Here is a 26,089-nt window from a genome sequence, read left to right as displayed (position 1 = left end):
GTAAACATTATTTCTAACGCAGTACCTGTTAAGCATTATCTCTGATACAGTTGGCCATCGGTAACTATAGGATTCACATTTGTGATTGAGCCAACACAATGGATCAAAAATATTGGGGGAAAAACTTACATCTGCTCTGAGGAGATATAGCCATCCTTGTTGTTATTGTTCCTTAAATATATAATCATTATTTTCACAGACATTGTACTATATTAAATATTACAAGTAACCTAGAGATGACTTGAAGTTCACAAGAGAATATGCATAGGTATATGCAAATTGTGTTATGTTACACAAAGGACTTGATTATCTGAGAATTGTGGTATCTATGAAGATCCCAGAAGTTCACAATCAGCAAGGGATGACTGCCTAAGGGGTGACTATCCATTCCTGTGACAAAAATTCAGGTAGAGAGGCAGTTACAGTGCAAGGCTTGTGTTTAAGTCACTAGACATTTAGCTGTGTCAACCTTTCCCCACACATGGTCTCCAGTGTCTAAGTCTTCTCTGATTCCAAAGGAAATGGCTTCTTTTGGATACTCTCAGAGACTTTTTTTTTTTGCATAAACAAGAATATAAGGATTTATGCACCCTCTTTCTTATTTAGGTGATATACTATTTCATATTTAGCATATCTCATTTTCACTCAATCTTAGAATTTATTTTCCAAAAATTCCTGAAGATAGATCTGTTTCACTCTCTGCCTGATTCCCCACCCTCAGTGATATAATGACATCCGTTATGCAGATTACCAAATTGTTTAGCCTGTTTCCTGTTGATGCCTGTTTACATTATCTTCATTCTAGATGCAAACGATTGCATTGCAAATGATGCTGCAAGAAATGTGTTCAAATGTAGTTTTTAAAAGTGGAAATATAACTTGAGTCCCAACCCTAATCTACTGGAGAAAACCTGACTTAAATTTCTAAACCACCTAAAAAAAATCAAGCTACAAACTTTCACCATGGATGAAAGGAGTGTCATGACATGACTTCAGCTTTTCCCTGCTCAGTTCACAGGGTTTTCACTTGATGATAACATCATGAAAGCTAGGCACTGGTTTCTATGCATGTAAATCTGTATAAAGGGGGAATAAAATAAATCTTTATGTATAAAAAAACTAGGCATTGGCCCCATTTCATCACCAGTTCCTGGAAACCTAGGAGAATAATTTCTATTAAGCAGCATAACAAGACTATTCTACTCTTAAAGAGTTTATTATGATGGTGTTTTATATCTATATAGTATCAGATTGTGACTTGCTTTTAATTTTGATCTTTTACTACTAAGACTTACTGTATATCTTATTTTTCCAACAGTGTAGAAGAAAGTTTCAAGACTTTGTTTTGGTCAATATTTGGGTTGTCTGAAGTGACTTCTGTTGTGCTCAAATATGATCACAAATTCATAGAGAATATTGGATATGTTCTGTATGGAATATACAATGTGACTATGGTGGTTGTTTTACTCAACATGCTAATTGCAATGATCAACAGCTCCTATCAAGAAATTGAGGTAAGTTTGTCTCCTTGCCACCCCACTGTGAAGGCATGTTATGTCTGCCTCAGTGCCCTGTGGTGGATTTCTAGCTTACATTTCAAACAGTTTTACCTCCAAGTGGACAACTTGGACCCTCCTGTGTTTTCCACCTGTATAGGTGATCACACATTTTCCAGAGTGTTCTAGGAGAACAACAGGTCTCCATGAATTTATCACCACACTGCCTTCATTCAGGGTATAGCTTGGAGGTTTTGAAATTAGTATCTTAACGAAGTATTGGCCAGGGGAAAAGTATTCTCTCCTAGGTGAGCAGTTCACCCTTCTTCCTTGGAGAAGAATCTTTAGATAACTGGCAAACCTGCAGCAAGTAGGAATTTATAGTGTTCTAACCATCTAGATTTTGTTTCGTGGATTTCATCTGGTGCTATTCATTATTGTATATACACTTTGTGTCCTCCAGTTTAGTGTGCAAAATCTTTTTAGTGCATGCCGTTTTTGAACACTACTGCATCTCTGTGAGTGCTCAGAAACTCATAACACAGTGTTCTTAAAACAGGAGTTAGGTCCTCCATGCATGAGAACTTCAGCACTCTGAGGGCCTACTTGCTGTGGAAACGGCAGTCTGGGCTGTGTGAAGTGAGTCGGCCAGGATCCTCCGCTTGCATACTCTTTTGTCAGAGTGTCTAAGATCATGAGTGTAGAACTGCGCTCATAATGGAGTCAGGAAACAGCTCTCAGCTGCCAAGAGACTGATGAGACATTTAAGAACATGAGGCAACCACAAAAACTTCAAAAAGCCTTGATGTCTTCTCTTTTTTCCCTTGTCCTAACTACACTGCATCTGCAACCTTGCTTGATTGGCTCTAGCAGAGGAGGGAGGGTGGGGAAGAGTGTAAAACTATTATACCCGAATGTGCAGAATTGATGGGAGTTATGAATTCAGGGGGTGGGAAATAACCACTTCTTCCTTCTTTGGCCTTGATTTTTCTTGTCTTTTTTTTTTTCCTTGTCTTTTGTTTTTGCATGAAGTTCAGGAAATTCTGGTTAATTCCAGTACTCACGGGGCCACGTATTTCAAAAATGAGTGTAGATTCACTTAAGAACCTATTGGCATCAGTTACTGGAATACTTACTTTTTAAAACCAGTACATCTTTTCTGTCTTTGTGACTTAGGATGACAGCGATGTGGAGTGGAAGTTTGCCCGTTCCAAACTTTGGTTGTCCTATTTCGATGATGGGAAAACCTTACCTCCACCCTTCAGCCTAGTTCCTAGTCCAAAGTCGTTTGTTTATTTCTTCATGAGGATCATTAACTTTTCTAAATGCAGAAGGAGAAGGCTACAGAAGGATCTAGAAATGGGAATGGGTAACTCGAAGTCCAGGGTAGGTATCGAAACCTTATCGAAACCTTAAAATAGATGTTTTGTCTTTTTCTGCTTGTCTTTGAATGTTCAGCAATTTTTATGTATGAGCCTAGAGGATGTTCTAAGTAACCATTCATTCCAGAGTCTTTCATAGACGAATAGTCAATATCAGCATACTGTTTTAACAAGTCCCTTAGTCTATGCCCTGTTTTTGGTCAGAACTTGTTTTAAGCTACCAGATTAAAACAAAAGCTCTTTAACTTGTTAAAAGTAAACAAAAAAATTATTGTTAGTAAATGCTTTGTTTTTGTGTGCTCCATGCTTCTCAACTGTTATTCTGAAGTTAAATCACTTTAACTTCAGATTTCTTCTTGGTATATATGTCCACCACCATGTCCCACTCCTCCCCCCCGCCTTTTTTGTAAGGAATACTTTACTGCACAAAATAATACTTTTTGTTCTAGTATCATAAAATGGACACAGGCCTAAGAGCAGCATCCCCAGGCAACCCTACACACCTCCTTTAATAGCATGCATGGTTTGCCCCTGAGCTGTCCCAGCCAAGTCATAGTTTAACAAAGGAGATGAGTTGAAGCTATGGTCAAACCTCAAATCATGGGGAACAATGTGGATGGGGCAAATGGGTCTTGCCTAAAATTGAGAAAATGGTCTGTAGCTGGAATAACGTAGGAGCCCACAAGACATTAACAATGTCTCCATAAAATATAGGCTCTCCTAAGTAGAGGTGGATATTTTTTCTTGGTTAAAACTTGGGGGAAGGGATTGGATACAATTTAATGTCTCACATTTTAAGATATATAATAACTTCCAAAATGTGAACGAACCCTGGACCATTTATTCATTATGAAAGTGAGCTTTCAAATCTTTTCAAAAACTTACTTGACCTCAATGTGGGCCCCTAATGCTCTTTGATTACAGTATGATGATTGACTGTAATATTCCATGATTTAAAATATATATACAGTAAGGAACAGTATAATGTAAGGAACAGGATCTTGGCATTAGACTTGGCCTTGAACTCTGCTTCTTATAGGTAACTCATTCATCGTTCTGAGCTTTAGTTGTCTGAACTGAAAAAGAAAACTGAACAGATTATAGTGAGGATTATTGTGAGATGTCAAAGTTCCAACCGCTACAATTATCAGTACCCTTCCCTATTTGCAGTTTGCAAAGTGCTTTGCTGTTCATTTGAGCCCCGGTGCAACACAGTGAGTTAGGTATGTCCATTAATCCTATTGTATAGGTAAGACAACTGAGACCATTTAAAGAACTCATTTATACTGGGTCTCATGAGCTAACCAGTGCATTGGGGTGGATGTGCAAGTCAAATGTGCTACCATCAGGTTCACAGCTCTTTCTGTGGCTCTTGGCTGCCCTTTCGGCTGACAGCTTAAATTAGGCTAGCCTTTGCTCCTATCTCATTCCTCCCACAGAGTAGCTAGCCATTAAAAGGATCAGGCTTAGATTGTCATCCTGGGCACCTTCAGTTACTGCTGAAGTTGATTTTTTTTTTTAAGAACATAGTTCTGGGATTTATTAACTGAGGCTTTCATATTAAGAAGGATGCCTCTTCGGTGCGTGGGCTTTCAGTTCCTGCATTCGGGAGAATATTCCCAGAGCTTGCTTCCTAAAGGGAACAAATCTGATACAGTAGAGACACTGAAACTCCTGCTGGAAAAAACAAACCAAAAACCCCAAAGGGCTTCCCAGGTGGGGTGAGCAACTCGGGTTGCTGTGGCTACCGAGCGCCCCCTAGCGGGAACTCAGCTAACTTGCAGCAATCGGTAGCGTTCCCGGTTGCGTGTTCCCTTCTGCCTGGGTCTCACCCTTGGCAAGAATGAATGCCTTTTCTCAGAGAGGATACTGGAAAGGAAGGGAAGTGGAGCACAGACGTCCTGGAATGTGCTCTTTGGGCCCTGGTTAAAAATGAACATTTTTATTTTCTTAATAAAATTGCACAGAGCTATTTAAATCTTCCTAGAACTATTCTTTATATACTGAATTTAGTCCAAAGTTGGATAAATTACGTTTTTGTTTCTCTTTTTTAGAGAAAGAAAAGAGCCCCGAGAAAACTTCCTAGCTAACCTATACTGCCAACCCCAGTCAGCAGCCAGCACTGACCTCCAGTGGCGAACGGGAGAATTTCCTTTAGTTAGAGGAGATTTTTTTCTGGCACAAAAGCAAAATCAGGAGGGTGCTTGCATACCAGTGCCACTCCCTTCCTTCTTAGCATCCCTTTCAGTATAGTATACAGAGCAATAATGGTGAGGAGTCAGATGGTGGCTAAACACACTTGTAGGGTGGGGACTCCACCTTTGAATCAGAAGTGGGCCTTGCTCATACATGTGCTGGAAGCATAGACACTACCTGTGTGTTTCCCTTGCCTTCTGCTGTTGCTCATTTAAAAGCTAAACCATTTAAAAAGAGAAAGGGAGAAAAAAGAATCAAAGCCCTTTAACCCATTTCTCACCAAAGCTATGAGCCTGACTTGATGTGAGACCACAATGCCTGCGGAGACCTGTTATTTTTGACTAACATTTTTTTTAAAGATTTATTTATTTTTATTACAAAGTCAGATATACAGAGAGGAGCAGAGCCAGAGGGGAAAATCTTCGGTCCGATGATTCACTCCCCAAGTGAGCACAACTGCTGGGGCTGCGCTGATCCGAAGCCGGGAACCAGGAACTTCTTTTCCAGGTCTCCCACACGGGTGCAGGGTCTCAAAGCTTTGGGCCTTCCTTGACTGCTTTCCCAGGCCAAAAGCAGGGAGCCGGATGGGAAGTGGAGCCGCTGGGATCAGAACCAGTGCCCACATGGGATCCCGGGGCGTGTTCAAGGCGAGGACCTTAACCACCAGACCACGCTGCCGGGCCCTTTGGCTAACATTTTATAGTTGCAAAATACCAGATAATTCCATCTGAACTTCTGTTCAAATTTAAGAGAGGTATGGTGGCCTCAGGAGCCATCTGAAATACTTCCACAAATTTTGCCTTCTAGATGCTGTGAACACATTTTTGTAAAGTATTCAAGACGCTCAGGAAAAATTTTGTCTAGTGTGAGCCATCTTTGTAAAATAAATTCAATTAAACAGCCCTGCTTCAGTACATCATGTCAGTATTTTGACGAATGAGAGCATATTGCTCACATTAATTTTTGCCTTCAAGAATACAGTAAGTCACTTATAAAATCCATCTTCCAGAAGGTGTTCCTTGGAAATGTTGACTCCAGAAATGTTGTCAGGGAGAATAAAATAGATTATATTTTATTCCAAATAAATGTATTCTAATTTACTAGGTTAACTGTATTTTTTCCTAGTTAAACCTCTTCACTCAGTCTAACTCAAGAGTTTTTGAATCACACAGTTTTAACAGCATTCTCAATCAGCCAACACGTTATCAGGTAAGCATCCATTGGACATACCTTCTTGTATGTGATTCCATTTGTGTCTCAGTGTGTGTGTGTGTGTGTGTGTGTGTGTGTGTGTGTGTGCGCGCGCGCGCGTGCACAGTGAATAAAGTTGTATCATTCAAATCTACTATAAGGATGGCACAGAACAGAGAAAATGAGAAAACTGTTAGCAGGGGGATACTTTAGAAATCAGAGTCCAAGTCCTTCACTTTTTTAAAACTGAAGATTTCCTTTTGCAATATTGAAAGCAAAGTGTTGCTACAACTGCCAAAGAAATGTCTTATGTACTTTTAACTGGAAAAGGAATTTCATCTAGGCTCCCAGTTGGGGCAATTTTGGTAGCGAACCAGTAAACAGGAAATTTCTCTTCCCTTCTTTCTGTAACCCTTTCAAAGAAAAAAATCCTTAAAAAAAAACAGAGGATAGTGCCCGTATTTATCTGTTCCAAGCAATAAATAGTATAGTAAGTACCCTTGCATCTTTCACATTTCAAATATACATTATTCTCTGGTAGGATAGTGCATTTCAATTTTTTAAACATGATCAAACTAATTTTGCATCAGTAAAATTTATTTTCCTTTAAAAGGTGGAGTTACAGAGTAAGAAGGAGAGACAGAAAGAGACAGATCATCCATCTGCTGGTTCTCTCTCACAGTAGCCACGACAGCCTGAGTAAGGCCTAATCTGAAGCCAGGAGAGTCTTCTGGGTCTGCTGTGTGGATGCATGGACCCAGGAACTTGGGCCTTCCATCACTGTTTTCCAAGATCAGTGGTAGGAAGGTGAATTAGAAGTGGAGCGGCCAAGACTGAAACTGGCACCCATATGGGATACTTGTGCAAAGGTAGAGGCTTAGCTTGCTACACCATGGCACTGGTCCTATGAGTTAACATTCTTACAGTAAATGTATGGGAGTGCCCATTTCCTGCTTAATTTACTAACAGTGTATTACCAAGTGTTCTCATATTAGCCAGATAGGTGAAACTGGTTTTACTTTGCATTTTTTTTAATCGTGGATGAACTTGACCAAGTCTTTCATCCCTTGTGATATGAAATGAGAATCTTTTCATCAGTTTCTCATACAACTTTTTGACTTTTATGAATTGTTTATTGCTACCCAGCACTTTTTATTTTGTGTAAGTAATTATTTTTAAGATTTTTGTTTATTTACTTGAATGGCAGAGGATGGATGGAGAAACAAAGATCTATCAGCTGGTTTGCTCCCCAAGTGGCCTCAATGCCAGTGTTGGGCTAGGCTGAAACCAAGAGTCAGGAGCTTCCCCTGAGTTTCCTGCGTGGGTATAGGGAGCCAGGCACTTCGGCCATCTTCCCCTATTTTCCCAGATACGTTAGCAGGAAACTATATTGGAAACGGAGGGATCAGGACTCGAGTACACACCATAGTTGCAGGTAGGTAAAGATTTTTAAACATTTATTGGAAAGATTTGCAGAGGAGTAATGACACATACATAGACTCTTCATCTGGTTCCAAACTTCATTGGTTCACTCTACAAATATCCAATGGCAGCAGTGACCAGGACTTACCCAAGTAGAAGCCAGGAGCCCAGAGCTTCCTCTGGGTCTCCCACATGAGAACAGGTGCCAAAACACTTGAGCCATCTTGTGCTGCTTTCCCAGGTGCATTAGCAGGGAGATGGATCAGAAGTGGAGCACCCTAGACTAAAGCAAGCACTCATGTGAAATGCCAGCATCACAGGCAGACGCTTAACTTGCTATGCCACAAAACTGACTCTGGAAAAAATCTTTTTGTAGCTTAATTTCCTGTCCTGTTTGGAAAGATCTTCTCCCATGTGTGTTTATATAACAATGTTAACTCATATTTTTTATACATTCACTTCCTATCTGGAAAATATTTTATTCAAATAGAATATATCTTAAAGTAACATGGGGAAATTTTATCCTTTGTTCCAGATGATAATACAGCTAGCTATGTTGAATAGTTCACTTTTTGCATTGGTTTGAAGTATCACTTCTATAATTTAATAAATTCCTATATGTAGATTTACTCCTAGGCTTTCTGTTTTGATCTGTTGATCTGTTCATATTATAAAACTATGTTATGCTAATGATTATAGTCTAAAGCAAAATCAAACAAGTTAAATACACGCATACATTTACTTCAGAAGGATTCCTGGTTTTTCTTTCATCTATATTTTTTGTATTTCAATGTTAAAATCAGCTTTTCTTATTTATACAATATGCTGTTTTGATATTTTTACTGTGATTGTGTTAATCTATGGAGAACTGATATCTTTATAATGTTCTGTTTTCCTTTTCCTTTTTTATTTTATTTTTTAAAAAAATGTTTTTAAAGATTCATTTATTTTACTTGTAAGGCTCCACTGATTTATTACCCAAATAGTCGAAACAGACAGAGTTGGGTTGGTCCAAAGTCGGGAGCCGAAAGCTTCCTCTGGGTCTCCCGTACGGGTCCAGGGGCCCAATAGCTTGGGCCATACTCTGCTACCTTCCCAAGCCATCAGCCCATAGCTGGATCAGAAGTGGAGCAGTTGGGACTCAAACCAGATCCTATGTAGGATGGTGGTGTCATGAGTAGAGGATCATCTTGCTATACACTACACAGCTCCTTTGTTTTCTTCTTTAAGAACAGAATACCTTTTCTTCAGCTCAGATCTTCCTTTGTCTACTCAGCATCATCTTAAAGTTGTCTTTAAATTTCTCGTATTAATTGGGATTATCATGGTACAGCACATCCAAAACCACTAAAAGGCTAAAGGAAAGCAGAAGTTCAATTCTCTGTCATGTTACAAAGATGGGAGCTGGTCAACCCAGAGTCCCTAGTATGTCCTGAACAATGTCAGGGATGTGGCCTTTTCTATATACCTGTCATGTGTGCCTTTCAACCTAACATTATCTCGTGGTTCAGGAAATGTACTGGTGACATGAAGGAAAGTTCCTGCCTGATAAAGAACTTCTGTAAAGTTGCACAAACTTTTTATGTGCCATGGAGGCTGGAGAAAAAGTTCTAATTTCAGTTAGCTGCATGCCAGACTGAAAACCTGGGGGGAAAAGTTGTTGGTCTCTGCTTGATATAGAGTTACTTTTCTTGGTGCTTACCCTTATGCCTTCAGGTATAGTTGTGTCCTTCTGACTTGAAAAATATTGTCCTCTACCCTGTTGCTTTAGTACCTAGGCCTACCAATCAAAATAGCAAAAGATGAATTGTCTCTGTTCTTCCCTTTCTCTCAATTATTCTTTCAAACAACATTCTTAAAAAGCAAAGAGTCTAACAGAAGGGAAAGAGCAGAGATGAAATGTATAGTGCCCATTGGGAGAATTCAGTGATGAATAGCTGAGAGGGATGTTGTAGTTTGGGACTTACTGTTTTAACAAAGGGGGATAAAATTATGGAGAAGGAAGAACACATAGGAAAAGGGGCGTGAATAACTAGGAGCAATAAACTTCAGGAGGGTAAATGTATAGAAGAAATGAATGGAAAAGTTCTGTTCGTAAGGTTTGCTTATCCAGACCCAACTTGGTGCCAACTTTCTGTTCCCAGTGACAATGATTGCTTTTCCTCCATCTAGTGTGATGGAGGAGAGAAGGCCTTCATGATGGAAAATTTATGCTCCACTTTTAGGGAGATGGGAGAAGGCAGAGAACCCTTTCTGTATTTGGTGATTTTTAGTTGTCGTATGGCTAAAATAATCCTTATGTCAAAGTGACATCTTTTATGATGGTGTATTCTGATCCCCTTGACTGCGTTGGTTAAGATTGTAACCCACGTTTGTTTTAGTGCAAGTCACGCAGTTAAACAGACTCCGCGTTCACCACTGGTTTCTTTTTGCCATAATTCTCCATTAATCTCTGTCAGTTTAAGTTTCTTGCAGTTTCTTCAAGAAGAGCTCCTAGGAACTTTGTTCTTGGTGTTATTTCTAAACCAGTTTCTGCCTTCTAAATAATACATTTGCTAGCTATAAAATCCATATTTAAAATATGTTTGTAGACACGGCTATGCAGTCTAGCTGGAATGGCATGTTGACAGTGTAGAGTTTGAGACCAGTCTGTTTTCCTCATATAATTGACCTGAGGTGTTGGTTTCACTGCCCTAAGTTTTCTTTATCTTACAAATCCAATCACTTGCTAGTGATTGCTCTGTGGATGGAACTGCATTAGTTTTTCCTGGCACACAGCATGGCCTTTATTATGTACATTTAACTTTCTTTTATTTCGAACAAATTTATCTTGAGATTTTTTTTTCTGCTCCATTATTCGGTGTCTCTCCCTCAAAGGCACCAATTGATGTCTCTCCTAGCTACCATTTTGTTTCTGTTCCTTTTGAATTTTTCATCCATTTCCATTTTTAACTCCTTTTTCTCAGAATCTGTTTTGTTTTTGTCTGTCATCACTCGTGCTCCTTCTATTATTTTTTAAGGTTTTTTTAAATTGGAGGAACAGATTTACAGAGAAGGAGAGTCAGAGAGAAAGATCTTCTATCCACTGATTCACTCCCCAAGTGGCCACAATAGCCGGAGCTAAGCTGATCTGAAGCCAGGAGCCTGGAGCTTCTTCTGGGTCTTCCACACAGGTGCAGGGTCCCAAGGCTTTGGGCTGTCTTGGACTGCTTTCCCAGGCCACAAGCAGGGAGCTAGATGGGAAGTGGAACTGCCAGGATTAGAACCAGCACCCATATGGGATTCTAGCACATGCAAGATGAGGACTTTAGCCACTAGGCTACTGCATCAGGATCTAATTTACTTTTTATTTGTTTGCTTTTTCCCCTCTCTCCTCTTTGTCAACTTATGTCTCCCCTCTTTGGCTCACCACATTTTCCTTACTTTTCTTTTAGGAAAATGTTTCTTTTTTATTTTATTTATTTGAGATAACAGAGAAAGTGATCTTCCACCTGCTAGTTCTCTCCCCCAAAAGACCTGCAACAACCAGAGCTGGGTCAGAGTGATATGAAGAATCCAAAAATCAACCCAGGTCTTCCACATGGGTGCAAGGAATCCAAGTGCTGGGCCATCATCTGCTGCCCCTGGTGCAATAACAGGAAGCTCTATTGAAAACAGCAGCAAGACTTGGTCCCAGCACAGTGTATGGGATGCAGGCAACCCAAGCCATAGCTTAAGCAGCCACTATGCCATAATACCTCATCCTCTTTGACTTCCTTTTGTGTCTTATCTGAAAGACATGACTTTGACTTATGTTTTAAAGATGGTAGTATGATTATAAATAACAGTCTTAGGTTTAATTAGTCAGCCTTTCAAAACCAGAACAAAGTACCAAGAGAAACTACTTAGGTTTATTTTTACCTCTGGGTTTTGCAAGTTGATAGTCCAAGATTGAGTGGGCCCCTTCGATTGGGTGATCTGGTGAGGGTAGACAATGGCAGCAGCAGAGCATATGAGGATGAGCCATCACCTGGTGGACCAGGAAGCAGAGAAAATGGCTTTTCCCCAGATCGCCTTTCCGATGCGCACCCCCAAGGATGAACTAGCTGTGGGTCCTCAGACCCAGTCACCACAATTGGGTTTCCACCTTCTTTTTACTATTAACTTGTGTGACTTTGGGTTGAACATCACATGAGTTTAGAAGCCAGATCTTGTCCAAATCATAGCACATGTGTTCTCATCTTTTGTTTAACAGTATCTTTGTTATATTACGGTTCTGGAGACTTGAAGTCTAAAATCAAGGTGCCAGTGACTTAGTGTCTGGTAGAGGCCTGCTCCCTGGGATCTCTTATTAAAGATATTGATCCCGTTCATGACCTAATCACCACCTAATGCCTTCACATTGGGTTTTGGAATTTCAACACATGAATTTGGCATTGAAAATTCAGTCTGGGAAGAGATGGGCATTTGGCTTTGTGGCCTTAAGGTACAGTCCATGACTTCAACAATGCCTCCTCTGGAGAAGAATGGCAATGTTCAAGGGCTTTCCTCCCTTGGAGCCTCCTCCTGTCACAATGGCAGGAGATCTCTTTCTTAAATAAATCTTGCTTTACACACTGAAATTGTTCGCATGAAAATTCTCTTCCATGTGAGACAAGAATCGAGGTTGCTATTGTCTTTTGTGCCAAATCCCACCCCCCCCCACACACACACACAACACTGGGAAAGCAAAGGAAGGTGGTCCAAGTCCTTGGGATCTCCTTCCCATGTGGGAGACGGGAGACCTGGAGGAGGCTCCTCCTGGCTCCAGCTTCAGAGCAGTTCAGCTCTCACCATTGTGACCATTTGAGTGAGCCAGTACATGGAAGATCTGCTGTATCTCGCCTCTCTCAATTTAAAAAAAAATCTTCCTTTCAAATAAAATAAATCTTTTTTAAAAATTAAGAAGGAAGGTAAATGTTTAAGTGAGGAAGAAGGAAAGGAAAGGAAAGAAAGAAGTAGACTGGCATTCACTGCAATACGATTTAGTAGTATAGTATGCCTGTATCCGGGATATAAACAAATGACTAAAATTACATGAACTGGGATGGGAACCTGGAAGAGGGAATGTTTGAAAGTCATTCAAGTGGCAACAGCAGCAAATAATTCTCTTGCTCTGCACAGCGTAACTTGGAACAGAGGCTAGAAGTTACAGCAAGATTTGTGCTCAATGCACAGAGGTTGTTTTCTAACAGCTACAGCTGTCCAAAAATGGATTCAGCTAGCTATCTGGAAAAAGTACCAGACTCTGAATCACAGATGTTTATTCGGGGACTGTGTAAGGTAATTTGTCAGGCAATCTCATAATGACTTGCCTTAAAATAAGGGAAAAAATATTTCTAAAGTCCCTTTCCTCTTTTTTTTTTAAAGAATTATTTATTTTATTGGAAAGGCGGATGTACAGAGAGGAGGAGAGACAGAGAGGAAGATCTTCCGTCCAATGATTCACTCCCCAAGTGGCTGCAAAGGCCGGTGCTGCGCCGATCTGAAGCCAGGAGACAGGAACTTCTTTCCAGGTCTCCCATGTGTGGCTGCAAGGTCCCAAGGCTTTGGGCTGTCCTCGACTGCTTTCCCAGGTCACAAGCAGGGAGCTGGATGGGAAGTGGAGCTGGATCCCAGCACATTCAAGGCGAGGACCGTAACCATTAGGCTATCGTGCCGATCCCTTTCCTCTTAAAACTTCACTTTGTACTCCTGGGTCCAAACCAACCTTATCATTTCAACTCACCTTTTTTAGGTTTCTAAAATTCATACCACAAAATCTATGCATGACAGATTGGTCTTTCATATACAATTAAATAAGACAATGAGTATGAAAACAACTCATAGCATTCTTAACATTTGATAATTAAATTTGAATTGGTACAAAATAAAGAAAAAGAAAAGCTCTGATGCCTTTGGGAAGGAGAATCTCCAACCACCTACATGGGAATTCTTTCTCTTGGTTTGAAAGTCAACTTGGTTATTTTGTTTTGTGGCTTTTCATTTAAGGGGATGTATAGTAAATGTGGAGTGGAGACTATCATATCTAGTAGCATGTTATTTAACTTCAAGGCATTGCAAATTTCTATTTTTCTTCCTGCTGTTGATTTTTTTCATAGCTTTTCATTTATGGGGATGTATAGCAACTGTGTAATGGAGACTGTCATATCCAGATGTGAGGATATAATGCAGTATGCATCTGTACTTCAGATCAAAGATAGACTCCCAATGAAACTGTTTACTATATCTTTACAATAGGATGCTGGACTCTGGCCATTGTCCATGCCCACAATGATAGAATTTTGATTGTGTATGAAGAACTATACTATAGTAATGATATAGGGGAATTCATTGAGGGAGGAGGGTATTGGAAAAGGGATAAGGGAAATCCCAGGGCTTACAGAACTGTATCATAAAATGATAATAATAAAAAGAAGTTTAAAAAAAAAGCCAACTTGGGTTCTGTTTGCAAGAATGAATGTTCTGTCTATTTCCTGGGATCTTCACCTGGCTACTATTGTGGACAAGAGCTCAAGGTCTTACATGCATAGAAATCAATACTGTAGCACCAGTTTTTGGACAAAAGATAGTGTTTTGGTGAGGTCAGCTAGCTGTTCAGCTGCTACACAACAGCACCGCTGTGGTAATTTTTAATTGGGGCTGGGGTCTTTTGATCCACACCATTTATGCTAAGGCACAAGTGAGATGGAGCTCAGCACAGGGTCTTTGGGTCAACTGAATCCTCATTTCCAAAAGAGTTCTGGTATTAAGGTTCCATTCATGCCCAGTGCTTATGTGGGATGGAAATGTTGGTTCCAAAGTATTACTTTAGGTTAAAAGCTTCTTTCTCTGCACATGCCCAAGTTGCCTGCCTTGCAGTTTGAGCTCTGCTGTATTTACAAGGTGCCTAGGATCCTGTTATTAACAGAATCTAATGAGTTTAAACTGGTTCTGCTGTTAGAGTGCCAGTTAGTTATAGTTTTGGAATTTCTGGGTTTCCATATCCTGGACAGGATAAAAAGTTACTATCATCTGCTGTTTAAAAGGTGACTCATTGGCTTATACCAAATCTAGACAATTCCTGGATTTTTATGAAATGTGAAAATTAGTCTGTAAATTTCTGTTAAGCAAGGTTGCTGAAAGAGAGAAATAAAGATGAATCTTTTATGGGTCAGTTTAAGTTTTGAAATGAGCTTTGATGAAAAAAATAGTTTAAACATAATATATACAAATTAATTTTTTATTTACTGTGAATTTCATGGCCCTTGCTTATAGTGTCATTATTAATGTAAGTGAATTAAGATTTGTTTGGAGATGGGAGAGCAGAGGAGAATTGTTCCCCCATGTCAGAGTTCTAGCTACTTCCAATCCAGCTTCCCGCTAACGCATTCTGGAGACAACAAATGACAGCTCAAGTGCTTGGCCCTGCCTCCCAGAATGGGCCACCCAAATGGAGTTACTCACTCCTGCCTTTGGCCTGATACCACCCTGGTTGAGCAGGCTTTGGGGAGTGAAACAGTGGAGGGAGTGGGTGAAAAAATCTCTCTACTGTCTTTTTCTGAGCTGTGCGAGAGAGAGAGGCTCTCTCTGCTTTTCAAGTAGTTGAAAATAAGCATTTTGAAAATGGTTTGCTTTATGAAAGCCTGGGTGATAATTACAAAATAGTTGTGCTGAGTAATTTACGTGTAATCTACAAGGTACATTCCAGTATTTCCCTTATACAGCATGAGGCAGCAGGATCCCACAGCTCTTGAACCGTGGACACACAATTCAAAGGGTTATTGCTGAAGTTGACATGAATGCCCAGACTAGTCAGACACATCAGTTGCTAGGCAGCAGTAAAGAACTATGTATTGGAACTGATACCTGGTGATGAAGTTGCTGCCTGAGACACTGGCATCCAATATGGTTGCCAGTTCATATCCCAACTGCTCCATTTCCAATCTAGTTCCCTGCTAAAGGCCTGGGAGAAGCAGCAAGAGATTGCCCAAGTATTTGGGCCCCTGCCACCCTTGTGGGAAATCTGGAATGAGGGCCTGGTTCTTGGCTTTGACCTGGCCCAGTCCCTACCTGTGCAGCCATTTAAGGAGAAAACCAGCCATAAATATCTCTCTCGCTCTTTCTCTCTTCCTCCTCCACCCTCTCTAACTCTGCCTTTCAAATAAATATTTTTTATAAAAATGTAGATAATTACTTTAATAGTTATTATTTTAGATTTAAAATTTTAATTATAGGTTATTTTAAATGTAGAGAGCTATTATGAATATCCTATAAGTCACTACCAACTTGCTGTAATGAATGTAAACATTTTGCCCTATTTGGATTTTTTGGTGCAAGATTTTTGATACAAGTCAAACATTTCATCTCATTACAATAGATTTCCTTCTTCCTCAGAGATTTTCACTATCTTGAAGTTCAAGCATTTTCTTCTCATGTATACTTACGTTTATATTTATTTGTTATATAAACCTATTCACATCATAAAATATTTTGTTTTTGAGATATATGTAAATAAATGTTGCATGTCTTGTACTGTCTCTACTTTTATCTATGTTGGCAGATGTATCTCTCAGTTTTCGTTCTAATTTATTATACAATGTTCCATTGTATGAAAAAGCCACTTTATGCATTCATCTTCTGCAGAATAGTTAGTTCTGTGAGACTTTTGACTATTTTAAATCCTGAAATAATGAGCATCTTAGTAAATGTGGGTTTTGCTTTTTGCATATTGGTAGCAGTTTTCCTGGGTAATACGCGCGAAGCAGGGTAGTGCTTATGTCGTTTTATATTTCCATTAGCAGGGTGTAAGAGTTTCTCATAACTAGTTGGTACTATCAGAGTTCAAAATATTTATTAACTACAAAAAAGGTCTGTACACTTGAAACATTTCAGCTTCATGAAAGACAAAACCCAAGTACCTCTTCCAGATTAAAGAAAACTAAAATATGAATTTTTTTTCCCCTGGAGGACACCATAACTGGCTTTTATTTCAGTATCATTGACGTTTCAGCCTTGATTAGTCCTAGGGGGCAATGGAGCACTGTCCTGGGCAGCCCACCTCGAGGCCCTGCTGTCTACACCGGCTTCCACCTCCATACCCGCACCAGTCCAGCCCCTCAGCCTGGCTCCAGCGTTCTCTCCATTCCAGTTGTCTTATTCCAAATTCAACTGAAGGGACCGTGGATGCCCCATGCGAGAGCCCTGTCTACAACATGGAGTCTTCCATGTTGAAAAGCAGAAGCATTTATGGGAGAGGACTATGCAGAGCACTCCAGGGCGTGGCTGGGTCTCCAGACAGCCTGTCCCCATGCCGAAGTAGGAAGGACTCTGAGAACTGGCAGGTCTGGGTCACTACCACCCTCAGAATCTGAGCTGAGAGAGTGCCTCTGCAGCTTCTGGGACCCAAGTGCAGGGCTGGGGCCTTGGCACTCACTTGCGGGTGCAGAGTGGATGTGGTTCCCCAACCCCAGGAGGCCTCCTTGCTGGAATAGAGGTAGAGGTGACAGAACACCAAAGTCCTGAGGGAGAGGGGAGCACACACCCCTCGATGCAGTAGGGGAGCAAGGTGTCGGGGAGCCCTGAAGTCAACACTGAAGGCCAATTTCGGGGGCCATGGGGGGGAAGGGTTCCAATCTATGCTTCAGCCATTAGTGGAGGGCAGAGGACAGGGTGATGGCTAGAGAAGGCACCATGTAAGACTCAAGAAAGAAACCAAGGTGAGAAGCACCTCCCCACCCCTGCTGTAGTCCCTCGCCCCCCCCCCCCCGTAACCTTTACCTTTCCCCTAAGGAGCCACCTGAAGATGCAGGTTGGCACGGTGGTGGTGGGGGATGCAGCCAGGAAGGGTGTTGGGGGGAGGGAGAGGCCCAGGCCAGCAAGCTGACTGTGTGACGTGTCTTTTCACAGTTGAGTTAGCTGTGTCCCACCAGTGAGGGTGGGAATCAATTTAAATAGGTTTTCTTGATCCCGGAAGTTCAACTACGTGGACCGTGGTTACACTTGATAGGATGATATTCTAACACAACTTATATATTTCAAATGGACAAAAAATTGATATCATTTACAGTATCCTTAAATAAATTGCCTTTGAATGGGAGCTTCCTTTCCAGTACTTGGAGGCCTACAAGACGAACCTAGGAAATGAATTACTGTGGAGCCTGCCACCTGCCTGGTGGCCAGCTTGCTGCAGCCTCGTTACTGTAGCACTGTGCTTCAGATGGCTGCAGGAGCTTCAGGTTCTCTTTGCCATCATCAAGCACCAGAGTTCCTGCAGCACGACTTTGATGCTCTGCAGGTTCTGCCACCTGGCCAGCACTGAGATGGCCCTGGGGTCCACCATTTCGTTACAACTATTAACTCCATTCGTATTAGTTTATTTATTTTTTAGATTTATTTTATTTTTATTGGAAAGTCAGATATACAGAGAGGAGGAGAGACAGAGAGGAAGATCTTCCATCTGATGGTTCACTCCCCAAGTGAGTGCAACAGCCGGTACTGTGCCGATCCAAAGCCAGGAGACAGGAGTTCTTCCGGATCTCCCACACGGGTGCAGGGTCCCAAGACTTTGGGCTGTTCTTGACTGCTTTCCCAGGCCACAAGCAGGGAGCTGGATGGGAAGTGGCGCTGCCGGGATTAGAACCGGCACCCATATGGGATTCTGGGGCGTTCAAGGCGAGGACTTTATCCACTAGGACATTGGGCCAGGCCCCCGTTCATATTAATTTCTGTTAGAAGTCGTACAAAGAGGCGAGAGCTTCTGGGGATAAGGGTCCACATTCTATTTTAAGACTGTATATTACACTTTTGTAAATTGCTGTTGGAGGCTCAGTTATCATCCCTGGCCATCTTGTATGTGTCATGTCTTTATCATCTTCTAGACCCCAGCTAGCTGTGCCATCTCCTAGTTCTTTCTGGCCAACTTGGAGGTCTTCCAACAGTTGAAAATCGCAAGGGACTTTTACATCTGAGCCCATGGTGGCTGTAATCTTGTGGCACTAGAGCTCAAAGGCCGGCCTGTTCTTCACCAGACTTCAGTTCCCTGGGTGCTGCTGTGCAGGCTAAATTTTTTTTTTAAAGATATGTTTATTTCTTTGTACATAGACTGACAGAGATAAAGAAATCTTATTGTTGCTTTGCTCCCTAAGTGGCTACAAGGGCCAGGATTGAGTCTGGCAGAGCCAGGAGGCAAGAATTATGTGTGAATTTCCTACATGGTGGCAGGGTGGCAGAAAATGGAAGCAGCCAGGACTCAAGCTGGGATTACAAGCAGTGACTTAGGCCACTGTATCACAGCATCTGCCCCAAGACACGTGGTATCTATCAGCAGCAAGCAATATTTTGTTGAGAAAACAAAACAGAATATGGTCTATGTATTAAACAGTTTTTGATCTATGTGAATGTTATAAACTTGATCATTGTAGCATTTACTTATTAGGAGATAGACAGTGAACTATCCAAGAACAGAGGAAAATGCTATCTGAAAATTAATTTGCAACATTTCAGCAATATAACGTAGGAGAGAGAAGGAAAAGCATAGTGACAGATTTTCAACATTAGTGAATCTAAATAAAGTGTATGCAGAGTTTGGGTTACTCCATTTCCCCCTTTTCTGTAGGTTTGAATTTTGTTCAAAAGAAAAAAAAGTGAAAAAAGAGTGTCAAACTCAAATTACTCTTCATCAGTGAGGCTGAAGAGCTTTTTGTAGTCATTCAGGTTTTCTTTTTGTGTGAACTTAAGTTCTTTTGCATAATTCTACTAACACTGTTTGTTGTCTTTGTATTGCTTTGTCAAAATCCTGGTGACTGATTCTTAGTATATTTTGCAAACAGTTTCTCTTTGGTTTGTTTTCACTTTGTATCCTGGGTTTCTTAAGGAGTCTCTTGCTGTGAACGCATAACAATTAATTTGTTTTCACTAATTTCCTCCTAACTTTTCCCAGTTTCTTCCCCTTTGGTTTTCTAGTCTCTGGTTATTAGGAAATCTCATATTTCTAATCATTTTAAAGCTTGTCTCCAGATCAGATCTAAGGTTCTTTTCCTTCACCCTCAAGTCGTCGGTGGCTCTCGGGGTGTAAGCATAAGGAGGAGCTTCATTGGATCCTCACACCTGAGTTGCAGGCTCCAAGCACTTGAGCAATTTTGTTCTGCTTTCCTAGGCCATGAGCAGGAAGGTGTATCTGAAATGGAGCAGCTGGGCCTCAAGCCGGTGCCCATATGAGATGTTGGTGCCACAGGTAACAGCTTAGCTAGCTGTGCCACGATGCCAGCCGCTCTCAGTTCTTTTCTCTCCCTAGTTTAATGACTGGAAGCAAACTGACAAGAGTAGACATCCTACTATGGATAGCATTCCTGGCTTCCTTTTTTCAGACAACTCTATTCTTCTCTGAGTAACCACCACGGATTCCATTCTTTCCTGGGTGGGGAACACTATCTTCCTTTCTCACAGTAAGGGGAGAAAATAACCTGTTTTCTCTGAAGGACCCGGATTCCTTCTGGCTCTCATGGCTTTTCCTTGCGTGGTTGAAGAGGGATTGCGTGGTCATTTCAGTTCTGGTCTGGTGAGTCTCAGGGAAGCCCTAAGGGCAAGTGGCTAGTCCCAGCTGCTAATGACAGTTTGATTGCACAAGATACTGATCATGCCTTGTTTTGGAATTAGGTTTTATCAGTTCCAAATAATCTCTGTGTTCAATAGGTTTTCATCACTGGAACAAAATGCTATAGAGAGGATGTCTTTATAACGGAAAGAGGCTTATGTTAGCTCATATTTCTCATCTGGCATGACCTACTTGTTAGAGTTCTGAGGTGCAGTGCAAAGTGTCACATGGAAAGAGACAGGCAGGTGTGAATGTCTGTCTTGTTCTTTCTCTCTCTCCATCTCTCGGTATAAGCTACCACAGTCTATTCTGATCTAATTTAAGTCACTTTTCCAAGAACTCCTCCTTCAAACACTATAATTGAATTAAGTTCCTACCTTCTTTGTCTCAGTAATGTAAGACTTTGATGGGTACAGATATTCACATAGGAATTTCTCTTGATATCAGGCTATTTTTCATTGCTATCCTTTATTATATTAAAGTTTAAAAATGGTCTGAATATGGATTTCTCAATTTTTTCCTCATGGTTTGTTGTTTTATATATTCAGAATTGATCTTTTTCTTTAAAATCTTTGCTTTTCACACATAGGCATTGGGTCCATTTGACTCTTATGATACATGGGGTGAGGCTGACATCTAATTTTAACTTTCCTATATGGTTAATCCGTTGCCTTAGCTTTTTTGTCTAATAGTCTTTTTTTCCTCACTGATTTGTATTACTGACTTTTAGATTGCTTTTGACTAATGTGCATGCTTTTTATTTTCTTTTTATAGGGATCTGTGCACGCTGTCCCTTAAACTTATTAAGATTTCTGTGGGGCTTACCTGTCATAACGGATTGTTCTGTGCAGACAAGAAATCTCACTTGTCTAGGAACTACCTTTAGTACCGTATTCCTGACACCAAGGAGTGTCCTGGACACAAAAGAGGATATGAATAAATATTTGCTGAATGAATAAAAGAATCTAGTGTAAGGATCTACCCCCTTATGAGTCTTTCTTGAGGTCTAGATTCCACACAAGCCAGCAGGTTTTGTACTTTAACTAGTAAAATATACTTTTCCTGCTCAATTTCTCTAAAACAGATTTTGAGTCATCATAGATTCATCTGTTTTATTTGTCCTTAGCATCTGGTGAATCAGTTAGGTCCATAATTTTTGCTTCCTCAAAAATATGATGTATATACTTGCCTTACTGTCTATGTAATTTCTCCTCCAGCTCCTTTTCCTTTATTGTATTTGAAATGTGATATTTGATACATGCATAAGTATGGATGTTACACATAGTAAGTTGTAAAGAACAAGCAGATGCCCAACTGTGAAATCACCATTTTGTGTCATAGTTAATATTACTCATCCCCCTTTTCCACTTTTTCTTCTCTACTCCATCCTCATACCTCCAACTTAAAAGGAAATCTCTATCCTGAAGTGGGGATTTCTGATCCTCTTGTTACAGTGTTCTTTTCAAATAAGTTTATTGCAAATATAGGTAATCGTTAAAATGTATCATACACACTTGTCATGGAGCTTTTTAGAAGAGTTTCATCCATACTGTGTCATCCACACTGTGGTCCATGAATGGTCCTTGGAACACAATGGGATTACATTGTGTACACTGCTCCAATTTCTTTGTTTCTTCTTCTGTATGCTACGTGTTTAAATTGTTTCAAGTGTCTGCTCTTTGGGAAAGGGTTGCTATAAGCATTGCATATAAACTATTATATCTCTTGCTTTATGTCTGCAAAGTTGCTCTAGGTTCTATACCAAAGATGGACATTTTGGATAAAGGTTGTGCATATATTCAACTTTACAAGATAATAAATTATTTTCAGAGTGGTCTGTTTATATATATATGAAAGTCTTCATTGACTCATATACTTTTCAACACTTGGTAGTATCAAGTTTCTTTTCCCTTTATTTGATGAAAGTTTGCATATCATTTTGTTATAATTTGCATTTCCACAAGAAAAGAGCTTCCAAAGCTTATTCAGCATTTACATTTTTGCTTCAGTGAAATCTTTTGTCCATTTTAAAATTTGGTTGAGCTGTTATTCAAGTAAAGTTCTTCATGCTTTTGGAAACAAATTATTTGTCAGTTATACTTATGTATAGTGTTTTCTTCCAGTTCATAGCTTACCTTGTTACTTTCTTCATGGTATTTTAGAAAATGAATGAAATTAAATTTGTCAATATTTTCTGTTTTTATTAGAATCTACCATTTTAAATCCAACTTTATCTTGAAATTTATTTATTATTTATTAAAGAATTCAAAAGCTTTGTCTTTCATACTTTGAGTGCATATGGAATTGATTTTTTATTCATGATTTGAAATAGGATTTCCATTTAACTTTTCCATACGTATAAAAAAATTACCCTGTAAGATAATTCTGCTGCTATAACATTTATTTAGTGAAATATAGAGACTGCATTTATAAAGCTGTGGAAGATAAGCATGCAATATAAAAGAACATGAAATACTTTAAAATCATAAAAGGTAATACATGCAGTATTGGTATGTATACATAACTCAAAGATATTAGAAGGATATACATCAAAATAAGTGAATATCTTTAGATAGTATACTTAGCCATGATTTTATTTCTTCTGACCTTCTCTAAATATCTAAATTCTCTTTATTCGTATATTCTTTTACATGAAAAACATCAAGATAAATAGTGAGTTCAAGTCAAAATATAAAGTCAGTATGACTTAAATAAAAAGAAGCCATTCATTGAAGGAGAAACTATAAATTGAAATTTTCCCACTTTAGTTTGTGTTGAAAGCTTCTAGTCCTGGAGTGGAGAGAAAAGGATGCTTGTGGATTATGCAGTATTTCAGCAGGTGTAAAGGGGTTAATTTCTAAAACCTCTGTAATTCTTCTGTTACTAGTGACATACAGTTCTCCTCTGAGTTTGCTTTACAGGTTTTCAAGGTTCTTTAGTGATTAGGAACCAGCGTCCTTATGTATATCACTGGTGATTTGATGTTTTCTTTTTGCCCAACAGCAAATAATGAAAAGACTTATAAAACGATATGTTTTGAAAGCACAAGTAGATAAAGAAAATGATGAAGTTAATGAAGGTAAGCAGTCCCAAGATGAGAAATGTCCTTTTATAATTAACTTAATGATCTCGGAAGATATCACACTGAAGTGTATTATAAATATGCAATCCTTTATGGCCTAGTGAGTTAAGCTACCATCTGTGATGCTGGCATCCTAACTGGGTGCTCCCAGCTGCTTCCCTTCCACTCCCGATCCCTTCTAATGGCTTGGGGAAAGCAGCACAAGATGGCCAAGTCCTCGGGCCCCTATCAGCCACTTAGACAACTAGAGAGTAGATGATGGCCTTTTTTACTTAAAATTTATTTCATTTGTTGGATATGCTGACTGAGAGGGAACGAGAGAGAAAGAGATCTTCCATCCTCTGGTTCACTGCCCAATAGCCATGATGGCCCAGACTGGGCAGGCTGAAGTTAGGAGCCGAGGATTTCATCTGAGTCTCCCATGTGAATGGATGGATCTTCTGATGCTTTCCCGGGTTCATTAGCAGCCAATTGAATCAGAAATGGAGTAGCCAGGACTTGAGCCAGCACTCCTATGGGATGCTGGCTTTGTAAGTGGTGGCTAATTTGCTGTGCCTTAACATTGACCCCTTGTGCATATTGTTGAGGAAGACTTACTATTATTTTTATTTGAAACAAAAAAAGTTTTGCCTCCTATATAGTAGAACATAGGAATTATGTTTCAATGCATTATAAAGATAATATACTCAAAAATGTATTTTGCATGTTATTCTATTATGAAAAGTCAGGGACCAGTGCTGTAGCGTAGTGGCCAAAAACCTGGCCTTGCACGCACCAGGATCTCATATAGGCATTGGTTCGTGTCCCAGCTGCTCAACTTTCATCCAGCTCTCTGCCTGTGGCCTGGGAAAGCAGTGGAGGATGGCCCAAAGTCTTGGGACTTTGCACTCACATGGGAGACCTGGAGGAAACACCTGGATCCTGGCTTCAGATTGGCTCAGCTCTGGCCATTGCAGCCACTTGGGGAGTGAACCAGTGGACAGAAGATCATTCTCTATCTCTTCTCTGTATACATGCCTTTCCAATTAAAATAAATAAATGTTTTAAAAAAACAACAAAATCAAGGTGTCAATGAGTTATAGAATCAGTTGTAGGATTTAAGATAAATTCCTGCCCCAATGTTATTTTCAAGGTTGATAGTTTATCTACATTACAGTCCCTTGCAAGCGAATCCAAGCTTTAAGTACACTCTGTCTATACTGGAAATACTACCAACTAAGTTACAGGGCAGTGGTGTTTTAATAGACAAAACTCACATGGCCAGAGGTTTCATATCTAAACCCCTCAATTTCACTGTAGGTTGTAACTTCCTTATATACAGATCCTGTCACACAAACTGTTGGTTCCTTGATCCCACATTCATCATTGCCTTCCTAATAAGCACCCCATATTCCTTCTCCTTCCCTTTCTGTCTTTCAATATTTACTTCATCTGTATGAGTAGTGTTTGCCTACGAAATAGACTGATCATTTTTACTGAAGTTTAGTCTGGCTAGGATTCCTTTTAATTCAAGTCATGAGAGACATTTGATGAAGATGTCAAGCCCTATGCCTGAAGCAAACGAGGGAACTCCTTGTAAAACCATGGAGATACTCTGACTGTAGCTCAGCTCGGAGGATGATGCTATGCTAAAAGTTGAGTGAGCCAAAGGACCATACTTAATGCTGAGTTTTACCATTAATACTATAGCTGGACTATGCAGCTTTTTCAAAGATCAATATATTATTTTAGGCAGATGTTTTTAACATGTTTTAAAGAAATTGAAATGCTACCTTAGAGACTTTATGAAATACATTTATGAATTTCACTCTTTGTTCTTTTATAAATCCAAAGGACAAATTATCAACTACATGTTTATTTTTCATACAAACACTACAGGTGAATTGAAGGAGATCAAGCAAGATATCTCCAGCCTTCGTTATGAACTTTTGGAAGACAAGAGCCAAGCAACTGAGGAATTAGCCATTCTGATTCATAAACTCAGTGAGAAACTGAACCCCAGCGTGTTGAGATGTGAATGATGCTCCAACATGGAATTCTGGCTTTGACCATAGCACAAATGTTGGCAATAATATATCTGAGTATGAAATACTTGAAAAACTGTGGTGTAAAGTTTTAGTATTATCTACCTTTATCATGTGAACCTTTAAAAGTTAGGTCTTCTTTGATTTTGTTTGTTTGTTCTTTTTTTTCACATGAAAATGGTCTGCCTTGACATTGCAAACAACGCCATACTATTGTATTTAAAAGCCCTATATTACCAACATTTCTGATATTTTTGTTCATTTTAGATTATAATGTAATTCTTTGCACTACCTGCTTGCCTCCAAGAGATGGTAAACTCCTTGGGGACAGGGACCATGTCTTATTCATCTTTGTGTCTCCAGCATCTAGGACAGTGCCTGGTACATAGTAGGTGCTCAATAAATGTTGTTGAAACCAACTGAACTCCCAATAAGATATAAATAAAAATAAAAGATCATCACTATGTAGCATACCTTTCTTTGTCCAAGTCCTAAAAAGGTTTTTTTTTTTTTTTTTTGAAATCTAGAAACTGAAGAAATTTTACAACCAGCTATGTCTAAGCGAGATTTTCTTAGAATTTTAGCTCAATAATAATCCTAGAGCTTTGGAACCCCGAGTAAAGAACCTAACAAAAAATGAATTAGAAAATGTAAAATTACATTACATGTTTAAGTTTCTTAGAATTGTTCAATTCAACATATTA

General features: G+C 39.7%; 2 protein-coding genes across 4 annotated transcripts in view; one reads left to right on the top strand and one right to left on the bottom strand.

Annotated features, from left to right (window-relative positions):
• The window catches only part of TRPC3 (transient receptor potential cation channel subfamily C member 3), a 78,042-nt gene extending 52,184 nt beyond the window's left edge, over positions 1 to 25,858 (top strand). For 2 of the 3 annotated variants that reach the window (XM_040966572.1, XM_040966574.1), the window contains 5 exons: positions 1,319 to 1,514; positions 2,673 to 2,882; positions 6,200 to 6,283; positions 23,283 to 23,358; positions 25,240 to 25,858. In XM_040966572.1, the coding sequence (XP_040822506.1) occupies positions 1,319 to 1,514; positions 2,673 to 2,882; positions 6,200 to 6,283; positions 23,283 to 23,358; positions 25,240 to 25,382 (709 nt within the window). In that variant the 3' untranslated portion in view covers positions 25,383 to 25,858. The remainder of the gene's footprint in view (positions 1 to 1,318; positions 1,515 to 2,672; positions 2,883 to 6,199; positions 6,284 to 23,282; positions 23,359 to 25,239) is intronic. The other variant, XM_040966573.1, reaches the window with a different exon arrangement.
• LOC121146978 (ubiquitin-conjugating enzyme E2 variant 1-like) lies at positions 17,919 to 18,660 on the bottom strand. The gene is made up of 2 exons (XM_040966575.1): positions 18,506 to 18,660; positions 17,919 to 18,027 (listed from the first exon to the last, which is right to left on the bottom strand). Exons 1-2 carry the CDS (start codon positions 18,658 to 18,660, stop codon positions 17,919 to 17,921), a joined length of 264 nt encoding a protein of 87 aa, XP_040822509.1.
• Positions 25,859 to 26,089: the final 231 nt, after the last annotated feature.

This window comes from Ochotona curzoniae, unplaced genomic scaffold, assembly GCF_017591425.1.
Source record: "Ochotona curzoniae isolate NIBS_2020 unplaced genomic scaffold, NIBS_Ocur_1.0 scaffold_4506, whole genome shotgun sequence".
NCBI classification, from domain to species: Eukaryota; Metazoa; Chordata; class Mammalia; order Lagomorpha; family Ochotonidae; genus Ochotona; species Ochotona curzoniae.
Note: the sequence above shows the minus strand (reverse complement) of the source record. Positions and strands in the feature narration are given on the sequence as shown.